Source organism: Equus przewalskii, chromosome 17 (genome assembly GCF_037783145.1).
Source record: "Equus przewalskii isolate Varuska chromosome 17, EquPr2, whole genome shotgun sequence".
NCBI lineage: Eukaryota > Metazoa > Chordata > Mammalia > Perissodactyla > Equidae > Equus > Equus przewalskii.
In genome coordinates, this window is record NC_091847.1 from 18,368,965 (window position 1) to 18,394,490 (window position 25,526).

The window sequence follows — 25,526 nt, forward strand, 5'->3', positions numbered from 1 at the left end:
CCAGGCTCATTTAGATGAATTAAAGGGGCCAGGAAGGTGACTGAGAAATACACTCTGTCATGCAGGACCTAACATGCAAAGCCCTGAAAGAATTCGTGGGGAAATGTCTTGTTTAAATAAAACAGCAAAGGAAGGAGGGTGGAAATAATCCTTGAAAAATGGAGTAAATTAGTTTTTCTTGAATGATCTCACTTTTGTCCAGCCTTTACCCCTCCCCCTAGAACTGAGGCTGAGGGATGAGGAGGCCTGGGACAGAGAGGTAAGAGAAGGGGAAACCAGGAGGAGCAGCAGCGAGGGAGGGGAGGGCAGGAGGAGGCTGGGATGGAGACTGGCTGGGCTCCTTGGCCCTGGGAAATGCGGAAGGAGTGCCCAGGCGGTTCTTCTCATCAGCTTTGCCTTTCTTTGTGTCTGTGTCTAGGAGTGACCGCACAAGCCCTTTCCACAGTTCCTGTCATGTTTAGCTACTGGGTGAGTGTGAAACCTCAAACCATCTCTTTGCTGGTTGAATGCTCATGTCCAGTTCCCTAGAAAGTAGACAGGCCTCAAGTCGTGACATTGCCCCCACAAGTCTTCTCTCCTTTAGAGATCACTGGGGTCCCTCAACTTCTCAAACTGCAGCATCCCCTCTCAGGCCTGTCTTCCTAGTCATGTCGTTGCTCTGGACCTGCACGGTCCAGTATGATAGCCAGCAGTCACATGTTACTATGTGACTCACATTATATTTCCACAGGACAACGCAGTTCTCGACCCTACTTTAATCTCCATCAGAACTTCCCTGTCTGATGACTCATTCCTGCAGTGCCTTGCTCAGTAATCGACAAGCCAGTTTATTCTGAGGTGGTAATAATTTTGAAGTGAGAATGATAATAATGGCCTAATATGTTGCCTCTCCCAGGGAAACGTACAATTCAAAACGAGATTCCTGGGGTTGGATGCCTTTCCCTAAGTGATCAAGTCTCGAGCGCTAAAAGTTTCAGGCCTGATTGCAGGCCTGTGGAAGGACATGTTTGTACACAGCTGGGGGGCACTAAGCACCTGCTCAACCAAGTAAACATTCACTCATGTTGTGATTTAAGGAGCAATGGAAATACCACCTGATCACACATATGTCCCCAACCTGTGCTCATAATTCCAGTTTTAGTGATTTGATCCTAATCTGGTCCTGAGATTAGATTCACTGCTTGAAATAAAAATGCTCTAAGGCCTCAAGATGCCTGTCGTTATCAGATTGGGTACCATTCTGACTGGACAACTGGGATTGCAGGAGAGAATCAAATTCCTGGCCGTGGGGTGGGATGATGTTGAAAGGAAAGAATAAAGAAGGGAGAGTTAGGAGAACAGAAAGCAAACTTCTTCTGCCTCAGCATTCTGCTAACTCTTAAGTGTCACTGCCAATGGGAAAGACAGAGAAGAGGATGGACCAGGAGAGGAGAGGTCCATGAGCAGCCTGGCATCCCATGATGAGGCGTGACAAGGAGGTGTCCTGATGGTGGCATCAAGCACTGGGTCACGGCCAGCTTCCTGTGTGTATAATTGGCAGGGGGCCGAGGGGGGGGGGAAGGGGGGCTGGGTGTGCAGCCCTGCAGTCCCCTGTCTGCAGTTAGTGGGTGGGCCCATCTTCAACCCAGCTCTAGTGTAGGATGCTAGGCTCAGTAATTGTGTCCATACTTTCTGATGATAGACTCAATTTTTCAATTAATCAGCATCATACTAGCAAGTTTCTTTGCATTTGCAATGATTGGCTTCTGGGTCCCCTGCAGCCCGTGCCTATCTCAATCAGAGCCTCAGTTTTTGGAGGGATAAAGCCACTGATAATAACAAATGATTTAGCCCAGGGGAAGTGTTGTTCAGAGTAAACATCTAAAGTGGGATTTGAACCGTGTGGTTTCCCTTACCTATCTCCAACAGGCCAAACCTCAAGACACTTTAGACCTGTGCCAGCTTCTAAACAACGACCTAGCTGCCACCGTTGCGAGCCACCCCAGGAGGTTTGTGGGCCTGGGGACGTTGCCCATGCAGGCCCCGGAGCTGGCCATCAAGGAGATGGAGCGCTGTGTGAATGAGCTGGGCTTTCCGGGGGTCCAGATCGGCTCCCACGTCAACGAGTGGGACTTGAATGCGCAAGAACTCTTCCCTGTCTACGCAGTGAGTACGCGGCTCATTCGACCAACACGCAGAGGGGCGGGCGCTGCACTGGGTGCTGGCGGGAAGATGACGGCGCCTCTTCACCGGGAGGGAGAGAAATGCCTGATGACAGGATAGTTGTAGGGGGAAAGGTGGGAAGAGCTTCCAAAAAGAGTGGGACGTTTTACTAGAAGAGGCCAGCCCTGCGTTGACTCGCTGAAATGTCTCTTCTCTCTCCCTCCTTTGCTCTCCTTTTCATCTATCCTTTGGAAGCCAAAATATTACCCTCATCACAGCCACCTGTAAAAGAACCATGTTAGTGACATGGGAAAAAAAAGTATTTATTTTTGCTTTGGAAAAAAATAATTCTTATCATTTTTCAAAATTATAAAATAACTTTGAAGAAACTGTGGAAAATACGGAAAAGTATGAGAAAAATAAAAATAACCCATAATCCTGCCACCCAAAGATAAACAACCATGGTTATAGTATGTTTCATTTGTATTTTTATTTGCAGATATCTGCATAGATTTACATTTTAATGAAATTGGAATTGTAATATACATGTGATTTCATATCTTAATTGAGAATTTCCAACCTAAATGAAAATTCTCCTAATGCATGATTTTTGAATAACTGCATAATATTCCAATATATGGATATGTTTTGATTTATTTAATCCTCAATTAAGATACTTTTAAAGCCATATATTTTGAAAATGTGTAATAAAAATACGTAGCAAAAATTGCCGTCAAAATAACATTTGATGAAACGAGATGGTGAGTATATGGATGTTCATTGTCCTATTGTTTATAGCTTTCTATATTTAAAATATTGCATAATAAAATATATTTTCAAAAGCTCAATGCCATCCATTTCTGAAGTATCCAACCAAAATGGCCACAGTCCCATGGTCCTCTCCACCAGTTTCCCTCTACCTTCTGTTCTTTCTGCAACTAAACCTGCTTTCCTTAGCACCAGGATTCAAGATGCGTACTTCTTTATTCAATGGCACTTTTAAATTTCTTACTTCCCTCCTAGACTTATAATAGTACTGTTTTCTGTTATTTTCATTGTAAATGGAAAATCTTCAATAATGAATTATGTAGATGGTCGTGGACTCACCAGGCACTATAATCACCAATCATTTAATATTTATTGAGCTCTGACAACATGCAAAAGCTTTTCCATGTTTGTATCTATGGACACTGCCCACAAGTTTAGGATTGCCTATCAAATTTCCTCCTAATAAGCTGAAAGATTTAATGTTCCTCTAAATATTGAACTCCCTGAAAATTACTGGCTGTGGTGGTTGAACTGATCCAGTGAATGTTTTCTAGAAACTTTAATGAGCTTTGAAAGAGGATTTATTTACTTGTGCATCCAAGTTGTTTCAGCACAGTGTGAGCAAGCCTTCAGCTGCAGTCATTTTATTATTCATTGCAACTGGGTTTATGAATTACTAAGGGGCTCAGAAAGCAAGAGCAGCTGGTTGGGGTCCAATGGGATACTCTCATTTGTGTGACTAGCTCAACCCATCAATCATTCTAACTAAGCTGTTTTGGGGGCTGCCAGTCTCTGAGGGGATTCAGGAGAGCATCCTCGCCCCAGTTGACTTGTGATGTCCTGGGGTTGACAGCACTTTGTTTGGCTAGTAAGACTTGCCAGCCTCACTACTCTCTAACTTGCATCAGTAACATGTGCTTAAACAAATGAGAGGAGTTACCATAACCCAAGTTGGCTTTGTTATTTTAAGGTGATCCTGGAACTTCAAACCATCTCACTGTCCCCCTTATCTCTTAGACCTCCCTTCTCAGTGAGTGAACCCAACAATACCATACTCAGGGCAGTTTTCAGGCACAAAAGTGACTTTATTACAAGTATGAGGCAGACAGAGTGGAAATCTGCCTGCCTCTACCCATTATCAGCCACAAGACCTGACTCAGTTAGCCTCTACCTGCCTTAGTATCCTTCTCTGTAAAATGGGAGTAATGAAGTACTCATTTAATAAAGGATTAAACTAGTTAATAACTGTAAAATTCTTATAACAGCTTTGGCACATGGTGAGTTCTCAGTTAATGTGAGTTATGATTTTGAGAGTATAAGTGACTTCTTTTTGTGTTCTCTACAATGCCTCACAAACAGAAGGTGATCAGAAATATTTGTTAATTTGAACCGAATAGAAGTGAACTGTCCTAGACACGTAGAATAAAGGTTTATCCTAATGAGGAGTCAAATCCCACTGAGATAACATGATCGTGTGTCTTTGTCAAACCCAAACCATCCCAAGAAGTTGATACTCTCTTTCCAGCCTGCATCCGTTATCAGAAAAACCAATTAGCTCCTCTCCCTGCAAAGGGTTTAGATCTCTTCTGCTCCGCAGAACCTGCTGAAGTAGAAGTCCTTTCTCCAACCTATTGTTTGCCTCACTTCCAGAATCCCCTGTTGCCCCAGAATTGTTTCTCCATTTTAAAAATGCTTATGTACAGAAGTCACATTACATCAGCCTATTTAGCCCACATATTTGTATGTAAAGGTAGGATGAATCACTCCAGCACCCCGATATATTTGGAAAAGAAACGTACTAAGAAAAATCTGTTTTGAACCTTGATAAGCACTAATACTCAATGCCATGCCTGTTCAAGGGACTTTTTAAAATTAAGCATTTTGTTGAGTAAAGGTCATTTCATCCAGATGGTATTTCCATTTCCCAGAAGGCCCTGGCGCAGGTTTGCCCATGACATTTATCTCAGTACCTGCCTGACTGAGGCATTGAGAGCTCTTTCCTTTCTAACGTCATCACATCCACAGCAAACTGTTCAGGGACTCAGCTGGGCTCCTGAGGTTCTGTGAGTGCCTGAAGACACCAGAAATTCTCACCCAGTGTTGGGCTCTGAGTAGCCAGATGGCTTGGGTCAGGCCAGCCTGCTCCAGCCCAGTCATGAGCCCCTGGCTCCTAGCCCATCACCTCCTCACTTTCCACATCCTCAGGTTTCCCAGTGGGGGAAAGAAGAGAACACTTTGACCCTGACTCCAAGGATACAATCTGAGCAGTCCTTCAGAAAGAATGGACCAAGTAGGAACTAGCAGGGGAAACTTCCCTGGCATTTGCGGTGTGAGATCAGTCCTTGAGCATTTTGCTCTCAGCCAAATGTTTGAATGACAGATGTTTCCTGTGACTTGTTTTGCCAGACAATATATTAAATTCATCAAAGCCAACGGTATATCCACCAGCCCCCTTGTTAATTGTAAGTGTCCTTTTTACTTTCCAAGCAGGAGCAGAGTTTATCAATGACTCTTTTATATAGATCAGGAAACAACTTCAAAAGTGTGTTAGTTTATTTATTCAGATCAGTATAACCCAGGGAAAAGCAATTTCCCTAAAATAGTACCCGGTATTTGCTGGCTTGTCCAAATAACCCTGTCTCTCTCATTGCCTCTTTGAAGGCGGCTGAAAAGCTGAACTGTTCCCTATTCGTGCACCCCTGGGACATGCAGATGGATGGACGGATGGCCAAATACTGGTTCCCTTGGCTCGTAGGTTTGTGTCGGCTTGGGATCTGGAAAAGAGGATCAAGTCTTTGTTTTTTTCCAATTATCTATGGAACCCTAATTGTGTCAGAGAGAAAGTATGAATAATTAACAGGATTGTGAGTTATTGAGCTCTTACTCAGATAAGTGCTGTATATATTACCTCATTTAATTTTAATCGTATCCACACAAAACTCTATGAGGTTGATGTTACAATGCCTGTTTTATAGATGGAGAAACTGAGGGTCTCATCATGGTTAAGTAAGTCGTACAAGTCACACAGTTAATAAGTGAAAATGGAATTCACGTGGATCAGTCTGACTCCAAAGCCTGTATGACTTACTATACAGACTCCCAAAAAGGCTCCCAAAATAAGTAACCATGCCTGTCTAATAGATTTTTTTAAGGAGCCAATAATAGCATCAACTCTTACTGAGAACCCTGGAGTAAGGAGTAGAAGGTCAACTTCCGCCACCCAAAGATCTGAGGCCCTAGATTACAGATGACCCAGGTTTTCAGTTTTCCTGTCATCTGCTCCTCTTTTCTGCTCTTTGCCTCTTGCGCTATTCATTCATGGTTCCATATGAGGGTGAGGGAAAGGGAAGGAGGAGAGACCTCCATTTGGCCTATCCAATCTCTCCTTATCATCCTTGATAAGAAGAAATGGATACAGATGTAAAATTCTGGGGCCACAAGTGAACAGTGTAGCTCATCTACAAACCCAATGAAAATTGGGTCCCCAAATGAACAGCATTGGATTTTCTTTAGGGAGGCCATTATCCTTTTTCTCCTCAGCCCAATTATACAATTGGTACAAGTAATTATAAAGTAACTACCATGAAGAATTAAACGGAACAATATATTAAAAGTCAAAAAACTGAATTTCAGCTCCAGCTAGTTTTATTTCACTGTATAACCTGTAGCAAATCACATCACCTTCCTGGGCCCTAGGTGTTCATATGTAAAATGAAACAGCTGGTCTGGATTTTCTTTCTGTTCTTACATTTTATGCCTCTGTGATTGCTTTTGGAGACTAATGTATTTAGTGAAGCAGCTTCCTACCCATCTGCCACCAAATTCTTAAGCAATAATTAGTAGGAAGAGATAACCTAAGAGGCCCCATTGCTGTCCAGCTTCCAAGAAAATCTCATCCTCCTAATTCACATAACAATTTGACAAGTCTCAGAAACCTATTTACATTGCAACTTCCACATGAAAAACAGAGGAGAGCCTTTGCGTAGAGTCATTTCATCATTCATTTATGCAACACGTATATATTGATCCCCTCCAACATGCCAGGCCTTGTACCAGGCACCAAGGATATAGATATGGACAAAACCCCTGCCCTCCTGAAGCCTATGTTCTGGTTAGAGGAAAGAGATGATAAATAAGTATGCAGACCATAAACAAACAAACAGGCTAATTTCAGAATTCTATTCTGGATATAAAGGAGGTCATTAGCGGATTGGAGGATCCCCAGCAGGGGAAGGTCATGATCAAATTAACACTGTAAATATTGTACTTTGGCTCCAGTGTGGAAAATGGGATTATAGAGTTGTGGTCCAAGTGGATGCTCTGCCCACAAACCACTCCCAGATGGATATGAATCCATCATGCTTCCAGAATTCCCAAGACGCCAGGGAGCCAGAAACATCTCTGTGCATGGAACAACAAACAGGCTTGGGGCAGAATGAGCATCTGGTAAAGCCCCATTCAGCAGTTAGAAAGTCAGGCTTCCCCAGAAGGTGCAAGCCTCAGCTGTGGAGGCCCCAGAGATTTCTTAATCACAGTGTGAAAAGCAGTCACCTGGAAATGTAGCCCAGACTGACTGTGGAGGTGAAGGCCCCAGGGATGGAATAGCTGTTTCTTCCAGGAGCACAGAGCACTTGAAATAATTCATTTTAATCCAGCTGTTTTTAACCTCAGCTCTAAGAAGGAGCAAAGATTTGGCAGGAATAATAATATTAGTTCATATTTATTGAGCATAATATTTATTGAGTGCCAAGAACTAACCATCATCATCCCTATTTTACAGATGAGGAAACTGAGGCACAGGGAGGCAACTAATATTTGTTGAGCAACTCCACTGTGAAGTTCTCACCAGGAACTTTCCTGACATCATCATTTGCAAGGCTCCACAATAGCCTTACAAGATGGGCCTTTTTCTGTTCCCATTTCACATGTGACGAAGCAGACTCGGGGGCATTAAATAACTTGTCAAAGGCCAGAAAGCAAAAAATTGGAGGAGTAGCATTCAGCCCAGACTCATTGTCCTCTGCTTGCCCCACTGTATCCAAGACTGAAGCTGGGGGAATCAGGACAAAAGCCAGGTCCTCTGGCTCCTTGACCATTCTAGTCATTAGATGACTCTACCTGCAAGTGGCAAATAGGAAGGGTCAGATGGTTCTGCTTCCCGAAGTAATGGCTTGTATACAACCAAGCCTTGCTGGGGCACAGGGACGTCACATTTCTCAGCACTGACAGTCACAGCAAGCTGCCGTTCCCCAACCATTAGCATCACTGAGCTTCTTCTTGTTGGAGATGACAAGCCCTGCACCTTATGACTGTTTCCTTTTTCAGGAATGCCAGCAGAGACCACTACAGCCATTTGCTCCATGATCATGGGTGGAGTATTTGAAAAGTTTCCTAAACTGAAAGTATGTTATGCACATGGAGGTAAGACCCTATCTGTATTAGTCAGCTGGGGCTGCCATAACAAAATACCACAGACTGGCTGGCTTAAACAACAGAAATTTATTTTCTCACATTCTGGAGGCTGGAAGTCCAAGATCAAGGTGCCAGCAGGGTTGGTTTCTGGTGAGCCCTCTCTTCCTGGATTGTAGAAGGCCATCTTCTCACTGTGTCCTCACATGGCCTTTCCTCTGTGCGTGTGCAGAGAGAGAGAGATTTCTGGTGTCTCTTTCTCTTCTTCTAAGAACACCAGTCTTATCAGATTAGGATCCTACCTTATGACCTCATTTAACTTTAATTACCTCCTTAAATGTCCTATTTCCAAATACAGTATCAATGGGGGTCAGGGCTTCAACATGACATGAATTTTGGAGGGACACAATGCAGTCCATAACACCCTTCCAACCATCAGTCTAGTCATAAAGTATATGATGGTTTGAGGACCAAATTCCATTTTTGCACACAAGTTTAGTTTGGTTGGCACAGTTTTTGTTTTATTTTGTTTTGTTTTTTTATTTAAATCCCTCTAGTCAGACCACAAGCTCTCCAGTTTACGATAGTCCCTGCCATTTACTATTGTTTACAAATAGGCCTATTTCATTCATTTACATTTCATGCTTGGTCTCCTGTAGGTAATTGAGTTTGTGACTCTTGGACACACACCACACACACAAACACATACACACAATATCAAACTCTATGTGCTGTTCTCTAATCTGTCTTTCCTTCTCAACAGCATATAGAGACATCTTTCCATGTCAATAAATATAGAGCTCCATCATTTTTGATGGTTGCATGCATGGTAATACATTTCATGGATAGGCAATCATTATTTAGATATTCCCCAACTGATAGACTGCCTCTGTATTTTGCTATTATAACCACATTACATTTGAAAACCTTGACCACATATCTTTACACACGTCTCTTCTCTGTTTAGGATAAATTCCTTAAACCGAATTTTTAGATGAGTTAACATCGTTTCTTCTAGGTTATCTCCCAGCAGTTGGAACCCTGTAGGTCCTTTGTAAATACTGCTCACCATCTGGGCTACAGTAACTTCTCGTTGCATAGAACATGAGGATTGAAAGGTATCTTTTTCAACTGACACTAGCCCCTCAGTAATGGGTTTTACTTACAGGTGGTTCCTTCCCCTTCACTGTGGGAAGAATTTCCCATGGATTCAGCATGCGCCCAGATCTGTGTGCCCAGGACAACCCAACCAACCCAAAGAAATACCTTGGATCCTTTTATACAGACTCCTTGGTTCATGATCCTCTGGCCCTCAAGCTGTTAACAGATGTCATAGGAAAGGTAAGTCGGAACTGTCATTTGGATGGCTTATGGGAGGCAGAGTGCAGGATCAGCAACCGGTTACTTGGCCTCTCTCCAAAAAAGGGATGGAAGAAAAGGCGTTAGAAGAAATGAGCAGGACCCTGAGGTTTGGCATTAGGTTTGCTTGCCCAGGGGATCCTCTCCAGAGCCTTCAACACAGAGTGTGTATCACCAAGAAACCACTAAATACGCCAAGGAAATCCCAGATAAGCCACATGACTTGGTAGTTCTCCGAGATCAGCTTCTTTACCTTAGGGTCATCTCTGTACTCATCAAAAATGACGCATCTCGATATGGTAAGCAGGAAAGAACCACCAGTTTTGAAGTCAAATTGACCTGGGTTAAAATCCCAGCTCTACCTCTTAGTAATTGGGTAAGTTATGAACCAACTATCCTCATCCACCCAATGAAGAAAATTGGAACATTAAAGAGGGGGAAATGGACAGGGAGGCAGGGGAAGATGATGAAGGGTCTTGTCCCTTGAAATTTCTTTCTGGAATAATATGGCCTTTGTTTTGAAAACAATTCTCTCATTTGGCCAAAAAGACCAACGTGGTAGTACTTTAAATTTCACAAGAAAAAGTATTTCCTCTGTTGTCATCAGCTAGCAGATCTCCCTGTTGGTGGCATCTCTACCTTTAAGTAGTCTTTGAAAATTCTAAATCAGCAAATTAGACCATTTTTAGGGCAAAGGCCAGTCTGAATTAGTGAAAACTCTGAAATATTTTGTATTTTAATTCTGTTTTATTACTTACAGTTATCTATACAAGGTTTCCAAATTTTCCCAAAGGAAAAAATCTCTGGGCTTGTCTAAATATGGACATATTTAAAGATTTGCAGTATGGTACTTGGATTGAGGGTAGAGTCTAAGGCATTTGAAGTCTTGTTTAGCAGAAAAAGACGTCCATCATTTGAAAGTTGCAAGTAGTGTTCTATCTCCAGAATGGAGACTTCATCTCACTTTAAAGCTATTTCTCTGACTTAAGAAACTCACTAGAATATAAATGTTAAACATTCTGGTTTGGTAATAAATTATGTGGTTGAACTGTGTTTCTGAGCCTTCTAGCTTTTGTGTTGTCCCTGCCCAAATGGGTGCTTAGCAGCTAGTTATGACTGTTGATTATTATTGGTTTGGAAAGAGGTGTGATAGGGAGGAAACTACGAAGAGGAGCCAAAAGAGACTATGCACTCTGGACTTTGAGCAACGGAGGGGTAGAGGAGTGGGAAAGTGGCATGGAAATGCAGAAATGGTCATTCTGATTACCTGCCATCAACCTGAGTAGTCCTTGGTATTCTTGGAAATGGCAGCATCAGGAGAAAATGCCCTTGGCAAGTACAACACCCATCTTATGAGGGATACCTACCATCAGCAGTGACGGATACTATGAGCACCTTCAAACAGCATTTGGGGCAATACACATCGCCATGGGGTCAGAGCAGAAGAGGAACACAGCGAATGCCTTGTGGTAATCAGTGGAGAGACTAGTTAGTGAGCACATGTGAATAAACCCCTTTTAGGGAGCCCCAGAAAAATTCAGAGGGCACTTTGCAAAGTTAGTGGTGCTAAGATCTTGCACTCAAATTGCGACGACTTGAGCCATTATAATTCAGGCATCAAAAGCAAATGTGACCTCATTTTAAGTGATCTCACAGTCTGGTGAATCCAGGACACATAAACAGTATATATTAATAACTTGGGATTCTCTTTAAAATGTTGATGCTTCCTCATTCTAGTTATATTCACATTAACAAATTCTCTCAAAAACAATCCCAAAACCAGGAAAACTAAGGAAAGTCCCAGCATGTCATCTGGGCTAGACAGCAACCTGTCCAGATTAGAGCATGAGGACAGAATGCAGTGTAGGGAAGGCTCCAGGACAGAAAAAATGGAACTGATGGATTATTTGATGTGTTGGAGAGTTTCAAACAACACCAGGCATTCAACAGATCTGATGACGCATTAGGAACAAACAAGCAGTACATACACAGAAGACAAAGCAAATGAAAGAAAAAGAAAGAAAGTCCAGGAAGACAAGCATCCACATGAGGCAGATAATTATTGTACATTACTTGACTCAGCAGTGAGCAATATTTACAGTCATAATAGTGTAAATAGCAAGAACTGGTTTAACTGAAAATTGTAATTCTATTTGGAAAATAGAAGAGAGAAGCTGGGGTAAGAGAGAAATTCTCAATGATCATAATGAGAATAAATACTCTCTAAAGCTAGTAAATCAAGAAACAATAGTATAAGCTTATTACCTGGAACCATAAAGGTAATTCTCAGAAGATGCAGTTTAAAAAGGTAAAAGTGGCTGCCTTGGGGGACAAGAGTTGGGAAAGTAAGCACAGGACTGCTTTTGATAAGAAAGATTTTTAGTAATATTTGATTGTTTATGTATAGGCATTACTTTGATAGATCAAAAATTTAAATAAAACACTGATATATATACACGTACGAATATATATATGGAAAGAGACAGAGACAAAAATTTGTTGAGCACCCACTGTTTCTAAAACATTGTGCTAAAGGGAGCACTTAAATTACGTAATCTCTTAGCTTCCTTCCATCTCTAAAATTCTTTGCTTTTAACTACATCTACTCATTTTGAAAGACAGATGTAAAAATGCTAGTTATATGTTATCAGTCTATCACTGTGAAAATATGAAAAAAGAGAAAACCTTATTGCCTCCTATATTAACATGGTCATAGAAACTTCACTGTATATATTTGGGTGGATAGATTTTTGAAAGGTCAGTGATCCTCTCATTATGATTATATCATCATTTTGGCTAGATCCATTGGTAATCTATTGCTGCATAACTAATTACCCCAAAACTCAGCAGTTTAAAACAATAAACACTTCTCATCTCTTATGGTCTCTGTGTGTCAGGAATTTAGGAGCAGCTTAGCTGGCTCAAGGTCTCTCACAAGGTTGCAGGCAAGGTATCAGTAAGGGCCACAGTCACCTGAAGCCTCGACTGGAGCTGATGGATTATTTCCAGGGTGGCTTTTACACATGACTGGCAGGAGGCCTCAGTTCCTCCCCGTCTAGGCCTCTCCACTCTCCACAAAGCTGCTTGAGTGGCCTCACAACATGGCCAGTGGCTTCCCCCAAGAATGAATGATCTGAGAGAGAGACAGGGGGACAAAGAGAGAGAAAGAGATTGAGTGCGTACCAGGCAGAAACTATCCTTTTTAAGACCCTGCCTCAAAAGTCACATAGCATCATTGCCATGTGGCGTTTATTTATTAGAAGCAAGTCACTAAATCTGGCCACGTTAAAAGGGAGTGGAAATAGGCTCCACCTTTTGAAGAGAGGAGTATGGAAGAACTTGAAGACATATTTTAAAACCACCAGATTCTACACTCTGGTCACAAATTACATTCTTCCTAAATGCAAAATATTCTCACCCCTCCCACAGCCACCCCAAAAGTCTCATCCATTTACAGCATCAGCTTAAAGTCTAGGATCTCATCATTTAAATTAACTTGGGGATGATGCTCCCAACATACAGTTTGTCTCAAGCTGAAGACCTGTGAACCATAAAGACAAGTTCTTCACCCCACACACACTCAATATAAAATGGTGAGACAGGCAAAGGATAATTTCTATAGATCCTCCACTCCAAAAGGGGGAAAACAGGAGGTTTAGAGGAGTCACTAGTCACTAGAAAATCTGAAATCCTTCAGGCACATGTTGGCAGGTTCCTTCATTAGAACTCAAAGCTCTGCTAATACAATACTCTTAAAAACTTTGCAGGTCTTTTATGAATCTTATTAGGTTTCATGCCATTAGGCAAAAGCCTTACCCACAAATCTCTGAGAAAAGCTCTTCTCTACCTTGAATTTCAGCAAAGGCACATAACTTTTAAGCTACCTAGAAGCCTCATTATTTGACAGAATGGTTCTTTGAGGCACTGCCTTAAATCTTTTGAGGTCACAACAAAGATATTCACATCTTGGCTTCATTTTTAGACTATATTTTTCTGGTTGTGCTCTGGATTTGCTCTTTGCCAGAAAGCCATCTCCAATTTTAGCGTCATTTGCCATTGGAAGGGCTGGGAATTTTCAAGACCAACAGTTTCTGGCTCCTTTATCTTTAACAGTCCTTCCTTTAAGGCACTCCCCTTGCATTTTACTATAAGCAGCAAGAAGCAGCCAGGCAGCACTTTCAACACTCTGTCAGGAAATTTCCTTAGCTATATCACTCAGTTCATTAAATATATTTTCTACTTTGCATATTATTGTAGGTAACAGTGCTGCTAAATGTTTTGCTGCTACCTAGCAAGCATCTCCTTTCCTCTAGTTTCCAACAACATTTTTCTCATTCTCCCTAAAGTCCTTACTGGTAGCCTTCTCATAGGCCAACAGGCTTCTAACAACAATCTTTATAGGGATGTTTGGTCTTTCACTATTCATATGGTCCTTCCAACTTCCTCCCACTAGTCAGTTCCAAAGCTACTCCCACATCTTTAGGTTTTCATTATGGCAACATCCTACTTCTAGATACCAAAATCTGTATTAATTATCTGTTACTACATAACAAATTAACCTAAAATTTAGTGGTTTAAAACAGCAATGAATATTTATTATCTCATTCATTTCCTCTGAGTCAGAAATTCAGGAACCCATAGCTGGGCAATTCTGGTTCAGGGTTTCTTGTAAGATTCAATGAAATGACTGCAGCCTACCAATATCTATCTATCTATCTATCTATCTATCTATCCATCCATCCATCCATCCATCCATCCACCCATCCATCCATCTATCTATCCATCCATCCATCAATCTATCTATCTATCTACCTACCTTATCTATGTATCTATGTATCTATCTATCTATCTTTTTGTTCTTTCACTCTTTAATTTTTTTTTTGCACACTACTTACACTAACTTAACCCCAAACTCTCCACCTTTTATACATCCAAACATCCAAACATATTGGGTAGAGTAGTCTATTAATTCTACCTGCTTGAAAAAATATCTTCAGGAGTCTTCTGACTTTCTCCAATCTGGAGTGGGTTGCTATTTAGACCTGCTGCACAGCTGAAATCTTGAAATCTCCCTTCACCATCTTCCTTTCTCTCCCTCTCTCTGTCTCTCTCATTGGACTCCTGTCTCCTGAATCCCATGATTTTCTGATTTCTTGGTTTACCACTTTGTCTTGCCGAGAACATCCTCCAATAAATTTCTGAGAAAGCGGGTATGGTAGATGAAATTTTTGAAAACTTGGTTATCTAAAAATGTCTTTATTCTTCCCTTACAATGAGTTAGATGTTTGGCCAGGTAGATAATCCTAGCTTGAAAACTGTTTTCCCTGTTAATTTTAAAGACATTTTTACATTGCATTCTGGCTTCTAGAGTTGCTGTAGAGTAATGTAATGCCATTTTAATCTTTGAACCTTCATATAAAATCTGCTTCTCTCCCCTCTCCCCCAAATCTCAAAGACTCTAAGATTTTCTTTTTGTCCTGAGATTTCACAATGAGGTTCCCTGATATGGGTCTATTTTCACCCATTATGTTAGCCATTTGGTGAGCCCTTTTAGTCTGTAAATTTTCTTAATTTATTTCTTTAATGACTTCCTTCCCTCTGTTTTCTCTTTCTGGAGTTCCTTTTATTCTAAAGTTGAACCTATTTTTTTTTCTGTCTCACATTCCCCTTCTTTCAGCTTTTGTTTTACTTCCTGGGAGATTTCCTCAACTTTATTGATAAAGCCTTCTATTTAATTGGCTTTTTTGTTTGTTTGTTTAATTTCTAAGAGCTTGTTGTTATTGTTCTTGTTTCTAAACTTTTTTTTTAACATCCTGTTCTTGTTGGGTAGATGCAATATCTTTTCTGAATATACTAATAATTTTGGGAAATTTACTTCTCCCTACAAGTCTTCTCCAATTGGCTTTTTTGTCTTTTTTTTTTAAGTCTCAGTCTTTCATATTAAATGCTTTCCTCAAATGTCTGTAATCCTTGGCTGTCTGCTCATATTTAAAAGCGGTCACTAAGAAGATGAATGGAAGTCTCTGCATATGGATGAGGCCTGTCAAGTGTGGTCTTCTCTATAGAATAACCCAACGTGTTCTTTGGAAACTGCAAAAATTTGGTCTTTACTTTTTGATTTATCAGTTTCCCAGAGAAGCTCTTCCAATCTCTTACCCAAATGGTAAAAACCTGGTTTCCAGTATTCTGGGACCTGAGTAGGGGGAAGAGGCTTGGAGTCTCAATTTTTAATAAATAAACTTTCATTAACCCTCATACTTTCAGAACAGTCCCCACTCTCAACTGTGCCTGGTATTTCCCCAGTTCAGAGACCCTCTCTGTCACACTCTTTTTGTAACAGGCACATTGGGTTCTTATTGTTCCCCAAGATAGAAATCAAGAGAGACAACAAACAGGAATAGAAAAGTAAAAGTTTATTAGCTTGTGCACAGAAGAGGCACAAGAGAGGTGGTGCAGAAAGGAAAGGGGCAGGTGACCAGCTTGTTATGGATCAGGATTGTGGGGCTTTTACTAGGCAAAGGCTGGGGAGGAGTGCCTTGCCATGGCATGTAGAGGTGAGGTTGTGCTTACGCCTGTGCTGTCACATAGCATGCTACCACGTGGAATGCATGTGTCATTAGCATGCTAGCTCTCCACCCCTGGGTGTGGTTTTTATTATGTTAATAGAGCTAGGGTCACCTTCAGTGGACTTCTAGGTGCTAGGGTGCATGCGTAAGCCCGGGAAAGTCCAGAGGCTGCAGAATGTGGATCTTGGTAGCCTCTCTCTGATTCTCCCAGCTTGCCAATTGGTTAGGGGCCTTATCTTGTTAGGCCAGGGGTCTTGCAGATGACCCTGTTTTGTTAGGCTGGTTCCTGTCTCATTTTGAGACTAAATGATCAATATTTTACCAGGGTATGGAAAAAGCAGTTACTGGTCTAAGCAGAGTCAAGGAGGTGATCTAGGGTCTAACTGCTTCTTAAACAGGCTCACAATGAATCCTCCTCTTTTTAGTCCCATCTTTGTGTCTACTTCCAGAAGCACCTGGTACTGTCAATTACAGATATTTGGGGGACCTGGTGATATAAGCCAGGTTACTTTCTGGCTTATCTTATATTAGCTAAGAAATTCCCTTTCCCAGTCTTCTAAAGTCAGTTGCTATTGTCCGGCTGCTTTCTAGTTTCTGAAATTTGCTCTTGTTTCTTCTATCCTGTTCTCTTTGTCCTTGTGGTTATATGCCCTCTAAAATCTCTTTACCATCTTTTTAGTGGGATTTCAAATTGTGATCCTCAAACCAATACCAGTCCACAAAGAGTTTGTTACTAGTCCATGATGAGAGAAAGAACTTGTGCCAGAATGTAAATCGAGTCACTAAACATATTATTTAATTTAACTGACTTTTGTCTTTCATGGCAAGACTTTCTTGGTAAAGGAAGCAGTGCATTGATTTACATTCTAGGGCATGCTCCTTATGTCATCCTGGACAAGTAAAAGTCTAGCTTGGGTATCGGTCTTAATATCAATCTTGAGCTTTCCTCTCTTTCTCCAACAAAATTCATCTTACCTATATTGCAGCCCACTATGGCCTAGATTGCAGCTCCCTGAAGTCATTTTCACAGTTATAGGCAATTACAAGTCAGAAGGAATAGCAATAGAAAAGGTCAGGCTGGATTTTCAAGAGCTAAAGAATTTTTTAATACTGTCTCTGATTTGGGTTGAAGGAGGAAGAAAGAGAGATGAGATGCACATCTTAGAGCCTTAAGATTTTTTCTGCTTCTAAAATTTAATTTATTAATTCAACTAGAACATTAAAAATCACATAATTTATTAGCTTATAAATATTACTTTCCCACATTTACATTTCATGAAACAATTTTGTTCAAACATGTATCTTTGACATAGTGCCTTGTCATTATTAGAAGCACCCTGTGAAGTATTAAAATTGTTTTTAAAAGTATTATAAGCATTGCAATAAATAAACTCTCTTAATGAGAGTGTTTGTTTCCTAAGTTTCTAAATATCTGAGCTTCATCTTCAACCAAGTATCATTAGAATCTTCTTCTAGAGATGGAGGAACTATACAATTATTCATATGTTATTCACACACAGCATTCTATTCCAAATTGAATTCACTACTGCTGCTAGTCTTTTGTTTGTAGCTTGTACTTTTCAGGGTTTCTGTTAGTTTGTTAATTTGTTTCTGCATGCCTGAGAAATGTAGTGGGAAATGATAATACAATTAAGAGTAGAAATAAAAATAGGAATAAAGATGAAGTGGAGAAAAAAAGTCTTGGAAATTCTGTTCTTCTGAAGCAAATAGTGAATGATGCTTAAGAGTTTAAGGCTGCACTACATAGCTGTAGTGATGAGAGAGAGATCTTGAGTAAACTATGTCATCTCTTTAAGTCTCAGTTTCTTTATCAGTAAAATAGGGATAACAATAGTGCCTAACTCTTGGCGTTGTTCACATGGTTAAATAAGATAACCACATAAAGTACATAGCACAATTCCAGTCCCAGAATAAGTGTTCATTAAAAGCATTTGATAAAGGTGCATACAGACTTTGAAGAATGAAACTATAGTGAGAACAACTGTGACAGTATCAAATAATTTGCAAGATTTTTCAACTATAAAAATCAGAGTTATAAAATCACTGAAAAATTGAGAAAAAGGAAAGAACTTCTACTTAAATTAAACTTCACAACAAACAAAATGTGTCTCTGTCTGAAGCAATGATGCAAAATAAGGCTTGGATCCTCTATGGAGAGTTAAACAAAAGTGAAGTGGGAAAGAGAGAATAAAGAGGGAAGAAGCTAGAAAGCCACACACATGCTCAGAATAGAATGCATGCTCAGAAAAGACATGATGGAACCCCAAACTTTAATCTCTAGTTGATCTTTAGGCTCAGTGTCAGCAGGAAATGAACGCTAAGGCAGACTTGTAAATGGCTTGGCTAAGTGTTGAAGGAATGCCTAACATAGGGCCAATCTGCAAACACCAGGAGAGGGTTTTTTTCTAGGCATTTAAGGAAATATTGATCAAAATATGAGCTGACCACAAGCTTAAGGAACAGAGACTTCAGAGATCACATGCAACAAAGAATAAAAGTCTTTTAAAAATAGTTTAGAAAAGTCACTAAACAAATGACTACAAAGCACAGCAAGAAACAACAACAAACCCGGAGGAGAAGGAAGAATCTGATTACCAAAGTTAGCACATTTTAACATTCAAAATGTCTAATCTCAACAAAAAATGGAGGCATGTGAAGAAACAAGAAAGTATGGCCCATTCACATGAAAAAAAGAAATTAATGGAAACCATCAGTGGAGAAACACAGACATTGGCTTTACTAGACAAAGACTTTAAATCAACAGTCTTAAATATGCTCAAAGCAATAAAGAAAATCATAGACTAAGAACTAAAGGAAACCAGGAGAAGCATGTCTGAACAAGAAGAGATGACAAATAAATATATAAAAATTATAAAAAGGAATCAAATAGAAATTCTGGAGCTGAGAAGTATAACCTTAATGAAAAATTCACTAGAGGATCATATTCTGACAAGGGATTTGTATCTGAATATATAAAGAACTCTTACAGGGGCTGGCCCTGTGGCTGAGTGGTTAAGTTCACACACTCCACTTTGGTGGCCCAGGGTTTCTCCTGTTCAGATCCTGGGTGTGGACATGGCACTGCTCATCAAGCCATGCTGAAGCGGCGTCCCACATAGCACAACCAGAAGGACCTACAGCTGAATATACAACTATGTACTGGGGAGCTTTGGGGAGAAGAAGAAGAAGAAAATAAATAAAATAAAACCTAAAAAAAAATCTTACAATTCAATAATAAAAAGACACATAACCTAATTAAATTGAGCAAAGGATCTAAACAAACATTTCTCCAAGGAAGATATATATAAATGGCCAACAGCACTTGAAAAGATGCTCAACATCACTGGTCATTAGTGAAATGCAGATCCAAACCACAACAAGATACCAATTCACACTCACTAAAATGACTAAAAACAAAAAAAATGGAAAATAACAAATGTTGGCACGGATGTAGAGAAACTGGAACTCTTGTACATTGCTGTTTGGAATGTAATATGGTGCAGCCACTGTGGAAAACAGTTTGGTGGGTCCTTAAAAAGTTAACCGTAGAATTAGCATATGTCCTAACAATGCTATTCCTAGGTATATACTCAAAAGAGTTGAAAACAAGTATTCAGACAAATGCTTGCACACAAATGTTCATAACAGCATTATTCACAATAGGCAAAAGGTAGAAACAACCCAAATGTCCATCAAAGATGAGTGAACAAACAAAATGTGATATATCCATACAATAGAATATTATATTCAGCCGTAAAAGGAAATGAAATACTGATACATGCTACAATGTGAAAGGACCTTGAAAACAAGTGAAAGAAGTAAGACACAAAGGTCACATTTTGTATGATTCCATTTAGATGAAATATCCGGTATAGGTAAATCCACAGACAGAAAGCAGAATAGTGGTTGCCAGGGGCTGAGAGAAGAAGGGAATGGGGAGTGCCTGTTTAATGTGCATGAGGTCTCCTTTAGGGGTGTGAAAATATTTTAGAAATAAATAGAGGTGATGGTTGCACAACATTGTGGATGTACTAAATGCCACAAAGCGTATGCTTTAAAACGGTTAATTTTATGTTATGTGAATTTGACCTCAATTTTTTTTTAAAGTGAAGAGCCTTTCTCTGCAAGTTAGACTTTCAACCACTCCAACCAAAATGTCTATTCATGTGTTCTCTTCTTTATTTTAAAAAGAGGAACCAGAAATTTCTGTTCTGCAAAAGAAAGTATTTTATCTCACAGTAAAAGAAATGGTTCACTTTTGGAAGTAACAATGTCATTTTGGGCATTTTATGCCCCCAATTTTTACAATAGGCATAAATGTGACCTTATCTTGGGCATTTGATCTGTGGGTTAGATGATGAACCTAAGCCGGAGACCAGTCAGGCCCAATGGCCAAAGCTTCTTGACCACTTTTTCATGTCTTCTCTATCTTTAACATTCAGGACGACTCTGTTCACAGGTTCTAAAGGGTTAGGATAACCTGGAAGTGATGAAAGATCACCAAAGAAAGATTTGATTATTTCCGGGGCTATCGTAGGCAGTGGAGTATGCATATCATATGTATTAGAAATATTTCCACCTGACTTGAAATTTAAATGTATTTTAATACTTCTGTAGTATGCTTGTTAAATGATGTTTTCCTGTGCACTGCAGTCCTCAGTGGAGTGGAACCCTTTTTGATGCCTGTAAACTTCCTGAGAACAAGAGTATAACTTACTACCTTCTCAAGAAGTTGTGGTAAGTGAGAGAGAATTCAAGTCCTGGCTCTACCACTTGTTAGCTGGGTGACCTTTAAGGTCAAGTCACTTACCCTCTCAGCCTCAGTTTCCTCAATGGTAAAATGGAGATGATTACCAGGCAGCGTTGAGGGGACGAGCTAATATAATACCATGCCAAAGACCTATACAAATGTCAGTGATTTATACCACCTATTCCAGTGCTTTACAAATAGTAGATGTTAAGTTAATGTTTGTTTAATTGAGTTGTGTAATGATCTTGTGGATATAAGGCTAATCTTACTTTGCATCGATTGAATTAAATCAGGCTCTTTCTCTAGGATATTACGTCTCAGGGAACAAACTGAATCCTTGACATACTGAAATTTTTGTAGTAAACTATATTATAACAGAGTTATGTTGTATTTACTGCAAATGCTACTAATGAAATATGCTAATAAGAAGATAGGTAATTGTTCCTTTTCCATAAGACAAATGAATTCTCTTCCACTATTTGAATTTACCTAGTAGGCCACATCTTTCAGTGTCTGCAGCATTCTCTGAAAATGTGAAAAAGTTAATGCATCCCAGCAGGTGAGCAGTTTCCTTCCTTTTCCTGGCAGGAATATTAATCACTATTATTATCAGCTCAGTAAGTCTTTGACCTCATGGGGAATGTGTGCTGCTGGCTTTAGGGAGGGAAACGTATGTTGGGGCAGAATGTTGGTGCTGAGAAATCAATCATGATTATCCACTGCTTTACTGCCCAATAAAGAAAGCCAGTGTCTGTCTAGAAGGTATAATTTTAGGATCCCAGAAGAGGCAGCCATGGTACCTAAAATGCCCACTATTAGAATTATTCCCTTTGGGTTTAATAGAGTCTTTAGAAAGGTCCTACTAAAATGTAGATGTTATCAAATGTTACATTAGCACAGATATCTTTAAAAATTTGTTCATGATCATGATAGATCCCAAGGGGATAAAATCCTGGAGCACAGACAAAAAGACAGAAGAAAGTTCCAGCTTTTGGGACCAGGATTGGGTATGTTGCTTGGGAACCTGAGACGTCACAAGAGTCTTAGGTACCCCAGGGAGCTTGGATCAGTGGGAAATGGGGCAAGTCATTCAAGGCCACATCTTATGCCTCCTTAACCAAGATTCTGCATGTAATCCATTTAAAACACAATCCATTTGCAGCTATAACAGGTGGTAGAAATAACAGTACAAAAACTATTTTTAACTCAGGAAGTATTTATTAAGCATCTATCAAGTAGAGACTGATATGAAGCAATGAAGTATGCAACCTTCACCCTACAGGACCATACGACTCTTGAGGAATCTCTTCACCCAGCTTTTCCCTGTTACTGTCCCTTCTTCCTCTGAACAAGAAACACAATCAACAAGAACTCATTTCAACTTCTTTTATGCCTACTTCCCTCTCACTTATGAAATTACTAGCTAGTTAGAAACAGTCAAAAGTTTACCAGAAGGTATCAATAAAAGGTGTACACAGAGATAACAGGCATGAAAAATTCACAAGTCAAATTATCACAAGTGGATAATTAACCTTCTATAGAGAAGAGCTGTGAACAATAGCTACCAATAAATAATAATTAAATAATACTAATAATACTACTAAATAATAATTAAATACTGCCAGACCAGGAGTTTGGTGTTCTGTAACAGGTATCCAAAATCAAGTTAGGGAGGAGAACCTGGAAGTACCTTAACCAGGAAGGATGAACGGCAGAGAAGTGGTTTTCATTTCTACTTTAAAATCATTTCCTTTCTCCACATTAAAACAGAACATACCCCTCCCCACTTAAAATGTATTTACATTCAGGAAGGCTGTAGTACTGGTAATGGAAGAATTTCTGACTAGAAAGAAAAATTAATTTCTAGATTTCAATTTCATGTTAATGTAGCTGACAAATGTGATATAAGCACAGGACTTTTAAAATTTATGTTGTGTTTTGGAATTGTAAACAGCTTTAGCGAAAGGAGTAGAAATAAGGGCAAGTGAACCTCCAGTGAATAACAAGCAGGCAGCTCAAAACGAGATCAGCTGTTGGCACAGATGTGCATCGACATAACTGGATCTTTAGGGCTTCTATCAGCAGGTGTATTTGCTTGGTTTTATTCAGTAATGGATACAGGAATCTAGAAACAGAGTTGTTAGTCTATCATGGCCTTCTTCTAAACTCTATTATGCACTTGCCCATATTATTTCATGTAAATGTATTCATAAAACCTAGGGGAAAAATTTTTTTTTTTAGTAGAAATCAGTGTCATTTATCCTCAGAACAGCTCAAATTTAGAGACAAGTGGGGCCAGCCTGGTGGCATAGTAGTTAAGTTTGCACACTCTGCTTCAGTGGTTTGAGGTTCATGGGTTCAGATCCCAGGTGCGGACCTACATACTGCTCATCAAGCCATGCTGTGGTGGTGTCCCACATACAAAACATAAAAGAAGACTGGCACAGATGTTAGCTCAGGGATAATCTTCCTCAAGTAAAAGAGAGGAAGATCAGCAACAGATGTTAGCTCAGGGCCAGTAGTCCTCACCAAAAAAATAAAATACTTTTAATATTTCAGGCCTAGTAACAGTCAGACTTTCCTCTTTCATACATTCAAGCATTCGTTCCTTCAACACACACGTTTGTTAAAGCAACACTCAGATTGATTATAAGAGTATGTCAGAGTTTTATTTCAAGCTTGTTTCAAAAGAAGAGGCTTTCTGAAAAGTCCAATTCAAAACTTCTATCGTGGCAGAGACATTTTATAGGGGAAAAAATGTTTACTTAGCTATTATTAGACTGAATTAAAAAAGAAGAAGACTATCTAGTTAAGGAAAATTAGGAGATCTCGTCAAGATGGCACCGTACGCAGACTCTGAACTCACCTTCTCCCATGAACACAACCAGGTTACAACTATTTTTGGAAAAATTAGCCTGGAGAGAAAACCAAAAACTGGATAAAAAGAACCCCCACAACAAGGGACAGTCCTGACTGAGGTAGAAGAGGCAGAAATTCCTTCTGGAGAGAAAAAAAAAGCCATCTTTGTGAGTAGTGGAGCTTCACAGCTGGCTGGGCAGAAGCCACCCTAAGGTACACAGCCCTCCCTAGAGAAGTGGGGGCCTTAGCAGGGGTACATTACCACTGTAAGCATCCTTCACACTCAGCCCAACTGAGATGAGTCCTCCTATCTGGCTTCACTGACTATTCACTGCAACAGGGGATACCCCCAGAAAAGCTATAGGATGAAAGCCGAAAAAACCCAGCTCTTAAAGGGCCCATACACAAACTCACCTGTCTCCAAGAGCAACCTAAAATCACCAAGAAGAAGGCTGCACAGTCCTTTGGTGAAAAGAGACTCACCTGGTAGGCTATCACTGCATCTTCAGAGACTGAGACATTGATGGTGGCCATTGTTGTCACCTAGTACAGGCGTGCTGACACAGACACTGGCAGACACCATTGAACACTGAAGTTCTTCCCCTGGCCTGTTAGCCCTGGGGTCTGCCACACCCACTAGAGTGCAGATTTAATCCAGTTCAGCCAGGGCAGGCATCCCGCCCTATGGATGGGCACTGCCCAACAGCAAGCCCACAGGCTACTTGTCAGCCTGCATTGACTGGGTTCCTTGATCCTCTACAGCCATGCAAATATGTCCGCCTCTGTGTGGCAGGGCCTCTGTGAGAACCAAGTGAACTGTGGGAGGCATTGGTGGAGAGGTTGAGGCCTCTGCAGTGGGGCAATGGGGTATGCTCCAGAGGGTCCAGAAGTGTGCACAGACCAGGACTGTGTTGATGGTGTGTGTGGACCTGTGGGGGGTGGGGTTTATCAGCAGCAGAAGACCTGTGCTTCACAAACAGCCATAAGGAGGATCAGCATCACCTTCCAAAGGCTGAAACAATTGGGCTCTCCCATGCCTAGGGCAAGCCCCACTCAGCTACAATCCTAAGAAATCTGACAAAATCCTTGCAGGCCTGAGGCCTACAGCAACTGTAAGCCCCTAAGCCTAGCAATGAGCTACACTGGGTACCTACCCAATTAACAGGAAAACTGCAACAGGAGTGTGCTATTAGACCTTGTAGCCAATGCTGCTGAGGCTCCCCAAGCCAGATTTACAAAAACATGGCCAGGGAAGGAAAGACTAGACTCCCCAGGTAGCTGCAGTAAGAGCAACCCTGCCACAGCAGAAAGATACCAGTAGCCCACACAGGGGTCATTCCTGGATCATTTGGACTGGTGATAAGAGGGAAGCACACTGCTGGGTCTCAAAAGGCATCTCTTACATAAGGCCACTTCTCCAAGATCAGGACACATAGCTGACTCACCTAATACATAGATATAATCACAGAGAAAGAGGCATAATGAGGAGGCAAAGGAATATATTCCAAGCAAGAGAAGAGGACAAAACCCCAGAAAAAGAACTAAATGCAACAGAAATAAGCAATCTACTTGACAAGGAGTTCAAACAAAAACTCATAAGGATGGTCACTGATATTGGGAGAAGACTGGATGAACACAGCAAGATCATCAAC

At 40.5% G+C, this 25,526-nt stretch overlaps 1 protein-coding gene across 1 annotated transcript in view; it reads left to right on the forward strand.

Moving 5' to 3' along the window:
- ACMSD (aminocarboxymuconate semialdehyde decarboxylase) overlaps positions 1 to 25,526 on the forward strand; it is a 70,172-nt gene that overhangs the window by 26,204 nt on the left and 18,442 nt on the right. The window contains exons 4-8 of the mRNA XM_008531613.2: positions 419 to 468; positions 1,909 to 2,145; positions 5,572 to 5,665; positions 8,236 to 8,331; positions 9,488 to 9,660. Coding sequence (XP_008529835.2) covers positions 419 to 468; positions 1,909 to 2,145; positions 5,572 to 5,665; positions 8,236 to 8,331; positions 9,488 to 9,660 — 650 coding nt within the window. The remainder of the gene's footprint in view (positions 1 to 418; positions 469 to 1,908; positions 2,146 to 5,571; positions 5,666 to 8,235; positions 8,332 to 9,487; positions 9,661 to 25,526) is intronic.